Consider the following 14,055-nt stretch of genomic DNA (forward strand, 5'->3'; position numbering starts at 1 on the left):
GTTGACAAAGTGTGTGTTGGCAAGATCAAAGCCAATGTATTTTATTGCTTTCAAAAACTGTTTTTGAATTGAGTGGTCTTGATTTTGGCAACAACTACTTTGTTAGTCTTTTTTGTAAACCTACTTTGTAATCATAGCATCACTCTAAGTATAATAGCCTACCAACAAGTCAACGATAGCTAGAAGGATCTTCATACAAGTTTGAATCAGATGCAGAAAGTTTAAAAGTATATGGAGAAAGCAGCTGGTTTGGAACCAAGAAAACCAGTGTCTTGAAGGATATCAAGGGCGTATTTCCTTTAGCATAAAGAGATGCCAGTTCTTGACCTTGCAACCGCTAATCCAAGAAAATATTTGTGCTGGCCAAGATCTTGGATAGTGAACTTATCATGTAAAAAGGACATTAATTTCTGGATTTTAAAAAATGTTAAATTATGGTAAAAAGGACATCAATTTCTGGACATCAACTTTTCATTCTTTTTTATTTCCATGTTGTCATTATGAGATGCAAGACTCCAACAGTTTCCGTACACTATGCTGTGTGGGATCTTTCCGACGAATAGAAGGCTTTATCCGGATTTCAGGCTCATATGGGGAGGTTAAGAGTAGGGTCACTTGATTCCTTTTATTTATTTTTTATTATTATTATTATTATTTTGGATATCCAAGTATCATCTTACAGTGACTAAATCCTGAAATCTACACCTTGGCCCTTCAAGCTGCAGACAGATTAAGAGTAGGGTCACTTGATTCTTTATTAGAAGAGGAGGGAGATGATTCTTGAGTTTCATTCTTTTACGTTGTTAGTAATTTATATTACAAGATGTTCTTGTAAGTGGCGAAAAAGCCCATTTGTAGCTATAAATCCTTCCTCGTAATTTGACTAGTTTTAGAAGTTCAATCCCTTTGCCATTGGAGATACAGGACACTCCTTTCAAATGAATATACTATGGCCAAGAAAGTCGATTCTTAGAAAGTAAGATGGAGGGAGGTCATGGATCAATCTATATGCCATCCAACTCCATTGACCCCTCATAGTGTAATTTACAGTATTCGTAGAGCAATTGAATCCAATATTTTACATAAATTGGATTCATATGGTTCTCCTACGTGTTTTACTTGGTTCGAGGCAGCGTAGTCTTGTTTCTGTTGAAAATTATAAACCTTAAGAGCAATCAATTTAAATAAAGTAAATAAGCAATCAAGAACACGCAAGATTTATAGAGGTTCGCATCAATGTGAAATTATGTCTTCTCTAGTCGCTATAGTAATTCACTACAATGAAAAAAATTTACAAGAGAATGTCAATCCTATCACTTCTAACCTCTTTTTCTCTCTATTTGATTATAATACAATTAAGTCTAAAAACTGGTTCCTATTTATAAGATAAATTAGGACAAATTCAAATTTTACAAGAATTCCTATTTCTTCATAGAATTTTATATGAATACAAGTTTCTAAACAATCCTTAATTAAAATTTTTGTCCAGGAGGGAGCCACTGCCCCCTTCCAACCTACATGACGACTCAGCATTAATTAAATTTCACGATTTAACGGTTTCTTTTCTTTCTTATCATAAAATATATATGTTATGATTTCTTTTATTAAGTTACACATATTTCTGATATTGTCGGGGCCCGAGGCGAAGTACAAAAATTAGGCTCCAAATATCAACGTAACTGCAAAATTCAATGGTTTATTATGCAACATATTATTAACTTAAAACTTAACATTAAAACAATAAACAAATATATCAATCATCTCATAATTAATGAAAAAACTATTTTCTTTTTCCTTCTTTTAATATTTTAAAAAAAAAACTTTTGGGCCAAAATAGGCCCTCTATGGTTTTGGGCCTGAGGCACAGATCTCATTTGCCTCTGCTCAAGACCGGCATTGGATGTCAATTACAAAGATAGAAGGAGTTCGAAGAGAGGTAGAAAGAGTAGAATAGAGAGAGAATGGAGGGTTTGAAATTGCTTCGATGATTTTTATGATCTGGTGAAGACGATGATGACATTGGAGATCTTCAAAGTGCACATTGTAGCGACGAGAGACGATGGTCTTCTGGCAACGGTGGTGTTCCAATGTGAGGGAGAGGAAAGGAAGAAGTGATGATTATGATTTGGATAGTGGTGGGTGGGATAGGCATTGTGCACATAAAATAATTTATAGTATTATCTATTATTATTATTAAGATCCCTTTTGGGCCCTGTCAAATTTATAATATATTTTTATTTCTTCTTTTTAACTATACATTTTTCAATAAAATAATATTATAACATCAAATAATGGGATCAAATGGGGACTGAATGTGAAATTATCTCTTAAACTTGATTTTTGGAATTGGAACTTAAAAAATTTGTTTACATGTAATTTTCACTTTAAATAACCCAAAGTCCCCATTTGAGTCCAATTTTCTATGTCTCAATTTTTTCAATAAAATAATTTTACATGTAATTTCAAAATTTTCTGTAAATTATTAATTATACTTTTTTAAAAAATCACTATTTCAGAACTTATTTTAACAATAAAAGGGACTCAAACAGGGACCAATTGTTACCCAGCTTACTACCATTTGCATCAATTTCTCAAACCTGACACAGGAATTGAGCAAGAAAATTTCTTCATTAAATTTACACTTTAATTAGAACTAATCAATAAATAATCATATACTTTATTGCTATCAAAAAAACATGGGCGGGGAACCAATCATCTGCTTCGCAGAGTCCTTACACCACTCTTCATCGACCTATTCTTGATTATTCCTCTCCTCAACCTCCTTGCTTCAGCAAATCTGGCACGTTTATCAGCAAGATCTTTGTTCACATAGGTTGGTTCCATCCCAAAAGCCTCTTCAGGAGATAGATTCAGATCAGGTAATCCAACTGGGCCCACCTGATTAATATGGCACAATCCATTACTGGATGGGTAGTGAATTTTTTCACTTATTTGTTTTGATGGTCCAGAGGCCGTCTGATCTAAATTGACCGGCTGTTGATGAGCCACGGCCGTAATTTGATAATGTTGGGCTAAATGCATCTCAAAATTCAAGAATTTGCTCATTCCCATATGGGAATAGGATCCTTCGTTTATAAGGCAAGTTGTTAGTGCCTGTTTGTTAACAGAAACAAAGATAATCAAAATTCTTACCAAATAAAGACGAGAAACAAGAAAAAAATTGTTCGATTGAAAATTCATACAATCGACTCTTATAGAACACTTAGTATATTGTTCAAAAAAGATACTTTTAAACACAATCAAACAAGAATCGGTATAATTCAAGCAATATATGGATACCTTCTGTTTCATCAATTTCAACTCCAAATTGTAAGCCTTCAATTTTTTGTAGTAATTCCTCACATTCTCTACTTCCTGACACCAAAAAGAGTCCCATTACCACATGATTTCTTGAAAAGATGAAACATTATAACAAAATGCGATACAAATATATCAAAACGATAAGATAAAATATGAGAAACTAAAAGATTATCAATTTAGTTAGTAGGAAATTACAAACTCACCCTTGTAAGCAAATCTCTGCGCTGAGTTAATCCTTCTATCATCTCCATATAATTCTGCAAATTCAACAAAAAATGGTGTAATTCACATACAATTCTTGAACTGCAAACTCGACAGAAGATAATATATAAAAGAGCCTAGAAACAGGGGAGCCATAAAAGGCTGAAAATAAGGAATTGGCCCAGATTTTAAAACTCCAAGAAAACAGAAACCCATAACGAAATTATACTAAAAACTAGAGAAAAAAAATATTTAAAATTTAAAATTAAAAAAAAAAAATTACCCTTTTCTTGGAATTCTTGGAAGAATACTTCGACTTTTCATCAGATTCACTTGGCGAGAAAGATAAAGGTGTTGTTGGACTTTTGGATGGCGGTTCAAGTTTGACTTGAGTTTGGATTTCAGTTTCAGTTCCATGAATGGAGGGCGAAGGTAATGAGGGTGCAGGAGCATGAGATGGATTAGATCTCCTCCTCTTACAACCCCAAGAAAGATTGTTTCTTGATTCTGATACAGGAACTGAATTTCCCAAATCCAGTAAAATTTCTGCCACTTCAATCTCTTCCTCTGTCCAACAAAAGTTGTTCTGTTTCATTGTGTTTTTTACCTTTCTTGATTTTCCCACTTCAATTCTACGAAGAGAAGCGGATAGCAATAATAAATAGACTTCGAGGCAGAAAGAGTTGTCTTGGAAGGGTTGGCTTAATAAGGGAAATCCATGGAGAAAGAATTGGCTGATGCCACGTGTCGAGAAAAAGTAGATACTGAGAGCTGTCTAGGGTTTATACAATGCTGATGGTCATAAATAATAAGGCAAAAATAAATTTTCAGGAAAAAAAAAAAAAAAGGTCAAAATGAAGAGCTCCGAATAAGGTAAGAAGTCTTGCCATTTTTTTTTCTCTATTTTTTATTTTCTAAACACCAAAAATATAAAAATTTGCTTCATTAATTTCTTGGTAATCAAGAAATTGGAGCTCTAAACGTGTAACGAATCATGATCGCGAGTTTCTTGTGTAGTAGTTGTGAATAAAAGTCAGGTGAGGATAATAAGGCCCTATTTTTTTCAAAATATATTTTTTTTTCTTTTCTTTTCAACCACACATTCTTTATTAAAATAATATTACACGTAAATCAAAAAAATTTCCTTATTTTTCAACCACACATTTTCCATCAATTTACTATTTAAAAATGCATTTTTACATAAAAATGTCTTCCAAATACCCTCTAAGATTTTATTAGAAATTAATTATATAACATTTTAAAATATATAATAAAAGTCAAATATTCTTAAAAATAAATTAAAACTATAACTAATTAAATTAAATTACAAAAAAAATGCAACTATTTTATAGATGTTCACAATTAATATTTAAAATACGAAGAAAATCAAATATAGACTCGCATGAAAACGTCATTTACGTGTTGAATTAGAACCCAAAATCAAAGTACACTTCTATTTCAGTTTATCTTTAAGATCAAATTTTTATAAATAATATTAATATGACAAACTTATGAACGCCGATTACTTGAATATCTTTGAAAATTAACACGGCCATAAATCATTTGAACAACTACAATACTATGAGTTCTACGTCACCGAATAATTCTTACAAATTAGTCAGAAATTCAAGAGGAAAAAAACATAATAGATGTTAAATTAAAAATAAAAAGCAAATAAGTTCTCTTAATAATGATCAAATGATAGAAAAAAAGTAGTTCATAAATATCACAAACGAAGGAATGTCAATGCTAATTTTCACAAAAGGCGACAGAGAAAAAGGATGATAACATTTGTTAACTTGGGGATTCTAACCTCAATTGTACATGTACACCGATTTCTTTTACATGCGGGAAATGTCATGAAGAGCATACATCTAACACTGTTCTTCTAATGTTTAACATTTTAAATTAAGCTACTTGTACTTTCATTTTGTACATCTTGATTGATATTTAGGGATGACAATAAAACTCGTCTCGCCCCAGATAGGGCAAAAAAACCCACCCCAAATGGATTGGTGCGGCGGGACAGGGCGGGGCATCGTGGGGCTGGTTAAAGGGAAAAAAAACATATTAAAAATAATTTTATTTATAAAAAATTCACCCCGTTAAAAACTAATTTTGAATTTGCATTTTATTCTCTAATAATAATATAATTCGAAAATTTGAAAATGTAAAAATTAAACGGGGCAAAAAGTTGCCCGCCCCATCTAAGGCGGGGGCGGGATGTGGGACAGGGCGAAGTTTGGGGGAAATGGGGTGGGGGCACCCCTCCCCGTTGCCATCATTATTGACATTCCATGATGTCTAAAAAATTTGGCCATTGATTTGTAAGTGTAGCAAAATTGTACCTTTTTTTATTTTTCGAGTTTTGTTTTGGGCTTTGATTCAAACTTAAACTTAGCACAAGTGTCCAACATTATAAACTATTTTTAGTGTTTTATTCACTAAAAATAATGCTGATAGGTCCATGATGAAAGAAAAATAAAAGATCATCATAGTCAGTAAATCACTTAGAATTGTTAGAATCCAGCAACGTGATCGTATTATACAATCATTTTGAAATCATAGAATTGTAGGATCGTAACGTTTAGATCTAGAGCTCAACAACCATTATATAACTTTCGACGATGGGGCTTGGTGGTTGTGCCGTCTGCTTTGTTATTTTGGCTCAAGCATTTTTTATTTAAGTTATTTGTTGGGATTTTGACTATATTCGATGCTTGAAGTATGAGAGTTAATTGTTTTAATGGTTACTGAACTTAGGTTCATGTCTTCAATTATCCACTGAACTTTAAAATGTTGAGTTTTGATCAATGAATTTTGAAAAATGTCGAGTTTTGGTCACTGAACTTAGGTCCATGTTTTTTATTGGCCACTGAACTTTAAAATGTTGAGTTTTGGCCACTGAACTTTGAAAAATGTCAAATTTTGGTCACTGAACTTAGGTCCATGTCTTCGATTGCTCATTCAAGTTTCAATGTCGAGTTTTAATCACTGAACTTTGAAATATGTCGTACATTACTCACTAGCATAACGGTTGAACTTTGAAAAATATCAAGTTTATGGTGAATAATGTACAATATTTTTCAATGTTTAGTGAGTAATATACAACATTTTTCAAAGTTCAATGACCAAAATTCAACATTTTAAACTTTAATGAGTAATCGAAGACATTGACCTAAATTCAATGACCAAAACTCAACATTTTTTAAAGTTTTAGTGGCCAAAACTCAATATTTTAAATTTCAGTGGTCAATCAAAGACATGGACCTAAGTTTAGTGACCAAAACTTGACATTTCAAAGTTTAGTAGTCAATAAAAAACATGAACCTAAATTCAGTGACTATTGAAACAATTAACTCTGAAGTATGATGTTGTACAATTAATCCCTTTTACATATGTTGGACACTTTCAATATAGTTAAACTTGGTGGTGATCGCCAAGGTTTACCATGATAAAGATTCCATGATGGCCAGATTTACCACTTAGTAATAGTTACAAGTCAATTTAATACATGCAATAGGATTGAACAATGAAATCGTCGCATTGGAAATTGAATCTAAATCTTTTTTTATTTTTGAATCCTTGTTTGGATCCATGTGAATCGTCAACGTTTTGATTTTGAATCGAACCAAACTGCTTAGAAGGGTTTGGTTTGGATTTCAATATTTGCAAATTGTTTAAAATTGTCCAAATGTTTATACCCAAATAAAAAATAATAATAAATAAAAAATTGAAATAAATTCGTTTAAATTTTTATCCAACCCAATTAAAACTAAGCGCATCTTAATTAAAAAGATACATCCACATTATTCGTCTTTATTTATTAATTAATTAATTAGAATATGCCCAAATATCCATTAATTATTTACAATTACTCGTCTTATTTAATTAATTATTAATATATACCCAAATATTCATTAGTCATCACAATTATAAATGCAAAAACTTCAAATTGGCTATAATGCCAAATTATTGTTGTCCAACCATAATCATCTGCTGGAACGTTTTATGCATAATAAAAAGTATATATAAATTTAGAGATTGATTTTTCTAAACACTTTGATAATGATATTTGTTTTGGTTCTTCATTCTTTTGGGGATAGTTTCATCAAATGTTCCAAACCTTTAAAATACTAGCAGATTTTTTTCAAATCTTTGTTTTGTTGCAACTGTCACCCCATAATTTTCAAATGTTGCGAGTAAAGCTTTTTTGGACGATTTTCATCCACAATTTCGTCAATTGATTAAAAAATTAACTTTAACCGCATTTTTAATATATTAAAAAGGGACAAAAGACTAACTTTCTATTTATCATATTAAATAATTAAATTAGATAGCCATCCTACAACCTCCACCACCCAACCCCAAATCTGAAGTGCACTCTTTCCCACCCTAGAAAATGATAAGGTTGAAAATTATCCATTACACAAAGCTACAATAAACAGGAAAATTGGACAAAAGCTCTCAAATACACACTTTGCAATTTGAAATGGTCTCTCTTCTGGTTCTTAATGCATTGGTCTTGTCTGGCACTAAAGCATTAGCCATCATGCTCAGGCACACATAATTGTGAGTTTATTGCATTTCAAGTCTTTCTTCTTTTCCATTAATATATATTAGTTCATTTTTTCAGGGAGTTTGGAAGGGGTGTACAATCCTAAGTCCTAACTCTTCATATGATTGTAAATTTTTGCATTTTTGGGGTTGGATGGTGGCGATTGTGATGGGATAGATTAGGGGTGGGCGCGGGTCGGTTCGGTTCGGTTCTCTTTAGAACCGAACCGAACCAAACTTTTCGGGTATCTAGTAAATGGAACCGTCGGGTCCAAATATAATTATGGAACCGTTCGGGTTCGGTTCCATTCGGTTCGGTTCGGATCGGTTCGGATCCGTGCGGTTCTGTACTATAATTAAATTTTTTTAACATTTATAACAACGTTATATAAATACGACTAATGATACATTCAATAGTTTTGGAATGTCAGAGATTAGTAAACTACATTGTTCAAATGATCGTTACGATCAAAGTTTCAGTCGGGGAAAGTCACGGCTTAGATCGGAGGTCAGAGTGTGGGTCGACGATTGTATAGATTTTGGAATATTAGATAGGCTGCAAGAGTGAGTGCGAGAGTCGAGACAACGTTATGTACTTTATTGTAGGTGTTTAGGGTTATTTAGTGGATTTGATCTTGTTTGGCTAAGAAATGAAATAATAAAATGGGTAATTGGGCCAAAAATTAAAAAATTAGAAATGAAACAAATTATTGGGCCAAAAATTTGGATTTAGAAATCATTAATTTGTTAATTTGTTTAGAAAAAATTAAAATTAAAATAATTTGATTTACTCAATATAAAAAAAAAATTAGAAAGATTCGGTTCTTATTCGGTTCTTCGGTTCTTGGTCTAGAACCGAGAATCGAACCGTACCCGTCGGTTCTCAATTCAGATACCCGTTCGGGTATTTAATTTGATAAGAACCGTCGGGTTCGGATCGGTTCGGTTCGGGTTCGATCGGTTCGGTTCGGGAGATTTGCCCAGCCCTAGGATAGATGATGGTGGCCAATAGCATGTCGTTGGAGGAGGTGGAGGTGACGGTGGTCGAATGACTGATTTTGGGATTGAGGGGATGGGGTGAGAGGAAGAAGATGATTGTGTGTGTGTGTGTGTTTTCCCCCCCTTTCTTCTTCTTCTTCTTCTTTTTTTAATATAATTTATCTAATTTAATTATTTAATGTGATAAATAGAAATTTACTCTTTTGTCATTTCTAAATTATTAAAAATGTGTTCTAAGTTAAACTTTTAATTGACTGACGAAATTGTGGATAGAAACTATCCAAAAGGGCTTCACTTGCAACATTTGAAAATGTTAAGAGTGACAACTGCAACAAATAAAAGATTTGAAAAAATTCTGCTAGTGTTTCAAATTTTTGGGGCTTTTGCTGCAATTATCATTTTTTTAAGAAAAATAATTATTAATTTATCATTTTTATTATTTAGCCCCTATTTGGTATGGATTAAAATAAGACTTTTAATTTATTTAAATAAAATTTGATGAAATATATAATTGAAAAGCTGTGAATTCCATAAAATATGTAGTTAAAATTGATTGTTTATTTTGATTTAAAGGGCTTAACATACTTTTTATGTTAATAATCAATCATTTCAAATATGATTTGATAATTTAAGGAGCAAAATATTGAAATATGTAACTTATTAAATGCATTCACTATAAAAATACGGTGAGTTTGACTCTCGAAATTTGAAAAAATCAAACTCAATATGTATTTCAAATAAGTTTTGGGTGGGGTTTTAATTAGATGTTTCATAAATCTAGTTAAATCGATTTTGGTTTCCAGCTCCCCATTTTCTTGAGTGAACGAAATACATTTATATCTATTCATATCATTTCAATTAATGAAATCTTAAGAAATTCACTAGTTATCATTCTACGAGATACAAATAAAAAGATAGAATTGTGAAATTGTTTTTATTAGAATTTGGAATCAATTTTCTAAGAGAGCAGTTAAAAAATAATAATAAATAAAAATCGAGCTCTAACTCCAGGGGCAGACACAGACTTTTTGTATTGTGGGGTCAAAATTTGAAATGTAGTTTTTTTAAAAAATAATATAATATTAATGAAAATAATTGTACCATTATCAATATTATTATATGAATTTTGTTACTTGTACAATTTTTTTTTTTTTTTTACCATTTCGTTGATAGATGTTAAGCACAGAAGTAAATCAAACTAAATGTAGGAACTAAATGAATTAATTTTTTTTAAATTTAATTTAAGATAGGAAATAAATGAAATTTAAATTTAATTCAAAAATAATTTGAAAGTAATTCAAATTATATTTAATTCGTAATGATCCTAAAATTTTTGACGTTATACGCCATGTAAAATTCCTAATAAAATCATGTAAATTATATTAAAAAATTTATTGCGCAAAAATAATAAACGTCAATGAAGTAATTGATTTTTTTAACGAAAATACGAGTTAGACTCCTATTTTAAGGCGTACGTTTGATAGATATTTAACCATTTTCGATATTTGTTTGAGCCATTCAATATGACTACGATATAGTTCTCGAAACAAGTTTCGATATGATGTAGGCGATTTGTGTAATAAGATAGTATACGATTATCGAAGAATTTTGAAAATTAACATATTATCGAAATTCTCGAAATACTAATTTGGAAAGCCTACTTTGATACGTCATAACTTTTGCTATGTTTGGTTGTTTCGCACGTCATCAACGAGCGAAAAATTAGGCTATGAGCATTTTAAAATGGTATTAAGGCTGCAATGTTTCAACTTCATTTGGTATCTCGAGTGCGCCAAAGTAGATAGTAAAAGGGTCAAAACACTTTTTTTGGGAAAAAAACAAAAAAATTTCTGGGGTCAAATAACCCCACACGGCCCCATGTGAGTCAACCCATGCTCCCAAAGCAAAATCAAGGACTTATGGACAAAGATTATACTATTGAATTGAAGCAAGCATAGTTGTCAAACCCGACCTGAAAGTCGACCTGAACAACACAGTGAGTCAACGGGTCAGTGGTTCAACCGGCGGGTCATTTCCTATCAAAAATAATATTAACTATTTCCATCGAATGAGAATGTTTTCCATTTTCTATTAATAACTAAATTAACCTCATATTGTTTTGTTAACTAAATATTAATTTGTATCCCAATTTCACAAATTCTAGATCATACATAGTGAAATATGAATTTGAAACAATAAACACAACAATCAACCATATAAAAATCTTACAGCATGCTCACAAAGCTACAAAAAGAATCATTACGACAATTGAGATTCACAGTGATGCTACCAAAAATCGTACCTGTAGATTTCCTGAGCTTGATGACGGATGTGGAGTACGAACGTGATCTTCCGATACCTGAAACAAAGGCAACGAGATGTGTTCTCGTCGCCCCTCCGATGCTTAAGTCAGAAAGGGAAATATATGCGTGGGGCTATGTGTTGAAGAACAATGTAAAACGTACCTGAATAATGGCCCAAGGTTCTGCTTTTATAGGAGTAGGTAGTGTACTCCTAGTAGGATTGTGCTGGTTGGATGTTTTTATCCCAGAGAATTTCTATTATAAAGAGTGTCCTACTTGTAATGGAATTGTTTGACAAGTGGTGTCAGAGTTGATGTAGAATCCTTGGGTGTTTAGGTTTGTTAGTTAGGGACCCAGGTCTTAGGAGGCATGTTGGTGGTGTATGTCTCGAGGACTATTCTCGAGGACATTGATAGAATGTAAATGTGTCCTCGAGATATCTCGAGGACTACGATACCTCGAGGACTTAGGGTGACCCCAAGGACCATGGAAGAGAAATGAGTGTGGGGCATATATTGAGTCCTCGGGATAAACTCCTCGGGGTGTATCGATATTGGCATAGTCACTGGCCCCCGTGCACTCGTCCTAGAGATCGAGCTCTTAGGATGGGGTGCACATAGGTTATGTCATTTCTCGAACCTTCGTCGAGAAGTGATGGCTGATGATATAGGTCGAGATATGACCATTGCAGAGAGTGGCTTGGATTTGTGACACGTGTTTCCGTGGACGATCGTAGATAGCGGCCTTTGGCCTCCCATCATTTTCACCTATAAATACTATTGTTCTCACCCTCATTTTTCACTTTTACCCACTGTAAATCAGAGCTCTGAGAGGTCGTGCTCGAGAAAAACACTTTGGGAACTTCTCAAGTCGTCGGGAACTCAAGGTAAGGCTCGAGACTTTAAGTTATTCATAAGCTAGGTCTTTAAGTTTGTTAAGTAATGTCGAGTAGTGAGGGTCGAGAATCTTCTAGCAGTTCTTGTAGTAGTGAGGAGGACGTAGGGACCTCGATAATATCGACGACTATTCCCCTAGAGACTACTCCCGAGGCCCAGGTTAATATGGTTTTTGAGTATCCCGACGAACCCTGTAGGCTTAAAGAGCACTCAGTCATAGCCGCGGCTAGGGAATATGGTATAATGCCTAATTGCGATGTTAGATTTCCTGACCCCGAGGATAGGATTATTCGAGCACGACGAGGGGAGTTTGTTATTTTTAGGGAGACTCTTAAGGCTGGGTTTAGGTGGCCCCTTCACCCCTTCTTTATTGCTCTATTGGTCAAGCACTCCATGTGCCCTGGGCAGTTAGTGCCCAACGCTTGGAGGATGCTCGTTTATTTTTTTATAGCATGTAGATACTTAGGTATCGAGCCCACCATTAGCCTCAACAAATTAGTGTTCGAGCTTAAGAAGCATCCTCGATACACTTGTTTTGGATATCTCTCGACGATTGGGGGCTTTAAAGTCCCGAGGATGGCGAGCTCTTTAAAGGGGTGGAGGGAGGGGTGGTTTTATGTTATAGCCCAAGAACCCGATCTTCCTTTCTGGCCTGATTGGGGAATCCCCGGCACCGAGAAGTTCTGTGAGGGCCAGGTGTATCCGGATGTTTTGGAAGAGCATAGGAGGATGCTGGTCGGGCTCAGCCCCCTTTTCTCGACGATGAAGGAGATTGGGGAAGAGGTTATAGACCTGGCAGATATTAGAGGCGTCGAGGGTAGGGATGTTCCTTTATTATTATTTTTTGAAAAATACCCTGACCTTGTGCTCGTTCTAAAATGTTTGTAAATATTTGCAGGTATGTCTTTTGATCCTAGGACTCTCCGGAACTTCGTCAGCACAAGGGGAGACGCTCATCCACAGGGGCAGCCCCCTAGGAAGAAAAGCAAGAAGAGGCCTCGAGGGGCTCCTGAGGGTGTGAGGGGGCCTGGCGAAACTTCTCGAGCACACCCACAAGTCTCGACCCCTCTGCAACCAAACCTCAGATCTCCCACTCCTCGGGTGGTCACTCCTCGGCCTCCTTCTGAAGTGGTCGACCTTGAGGATGACCCGTCTCTTACCTGGGACTTCGAGACTTGCCACCTTGCTCCTGAGCTCGGAAACAAATACAAAGAGGAGGTCAAGCTTGAGGACGGGATGAAAGTCCTCGAGGGCCTTACAGTGAAGGTAATCTTCGAACTTTCGACTTTAGCCTCGAGTTTATTGGTCGAGCTTAATACTTGACATTTTCTTCATTTTTTCCAGATGTTGAGTATAGCTCGAGGACTCTCTTTGCAAGGGCTCGAGGAGGCCAAGAGGGCTGCTGGGGTCGAGACGTCCATGGCCTCTAAGGACAGCAGGATTCAAGACCTCGAGGCACAGGTCGAGGCTTTATTGAAGGAGCGTGATGACGCGAGGAGGGAAGCTGCAAAGGCCAGGGATGACCTGGTTATAGCGAAGGATGAGGTCGAGGGTGCGAGGCTCGAGCTCATCCAGAAGACAGAGGATTTCGGGCGCGAGCTCGCGGCTGTCAGGGAGAGGGCTTGGGAGGAGTTTAAAACCTCCGAGGACTGTGACAAGATAAAAGGGGAGTATGCGTCGGGGGCGTACTTCCATGCTCTGAAAGAAGCCCGGGCCTTCCTCCGTCAGAAGTTGCCCGACGTCACTCCAGACGACCTGAAGACAGTGCCTTCCATTGC

The 14,055-nt window shown here is 34.8% G+C and overlaps 1 protein-coding gene across 1 annotated transcript; it reads right to left on the bottom strand.

Annotated features, from left to right (window-relative positions):
- Window positions 1-2,609: 2,609 nt before the first annotated feature.
- LOC111401276 lies at window positions 2,610-4,284 on the bottom strand. The gene is made up of 4 exons (XM_023028954.1): window positions 3,806-4,284; window positions 3,525-3,578; window positions 3,301-3,375; window positions 2,610-3,114 (listed from the first exon to the last, which is right to left on the bottom strand). The coding sequence occupies exons 1-4, from the start codon at window positions 4,115-4,117 to the stop codon at window positions 2,713-2,715; spliced, it is 843 nt and encodes a 280-aa protein (XP_022884722.1). The 5' UTR covers window positions 4,118-4,284; the 3' UTR covers window positions 2,610-2,712.
- Between the last annotated feature and the right edge of the window lie 9,771 nt (window positions 4,285-14,055).

This window comes from Olea europaea, chromosome 10 (assembly GCF_002742605.1).
Source record: "Olea europaea var. sylvestris chromosome 10, O_europaea_v1, whole genome shotgun sequence".
Taxonomy (NCBI): domain Eukaryota; kingdom Viridiplantae; phylum Streptophyta; class Magnoliopsida; order Lamiales; family Oleaceae; genus Olea; species Olea europaea.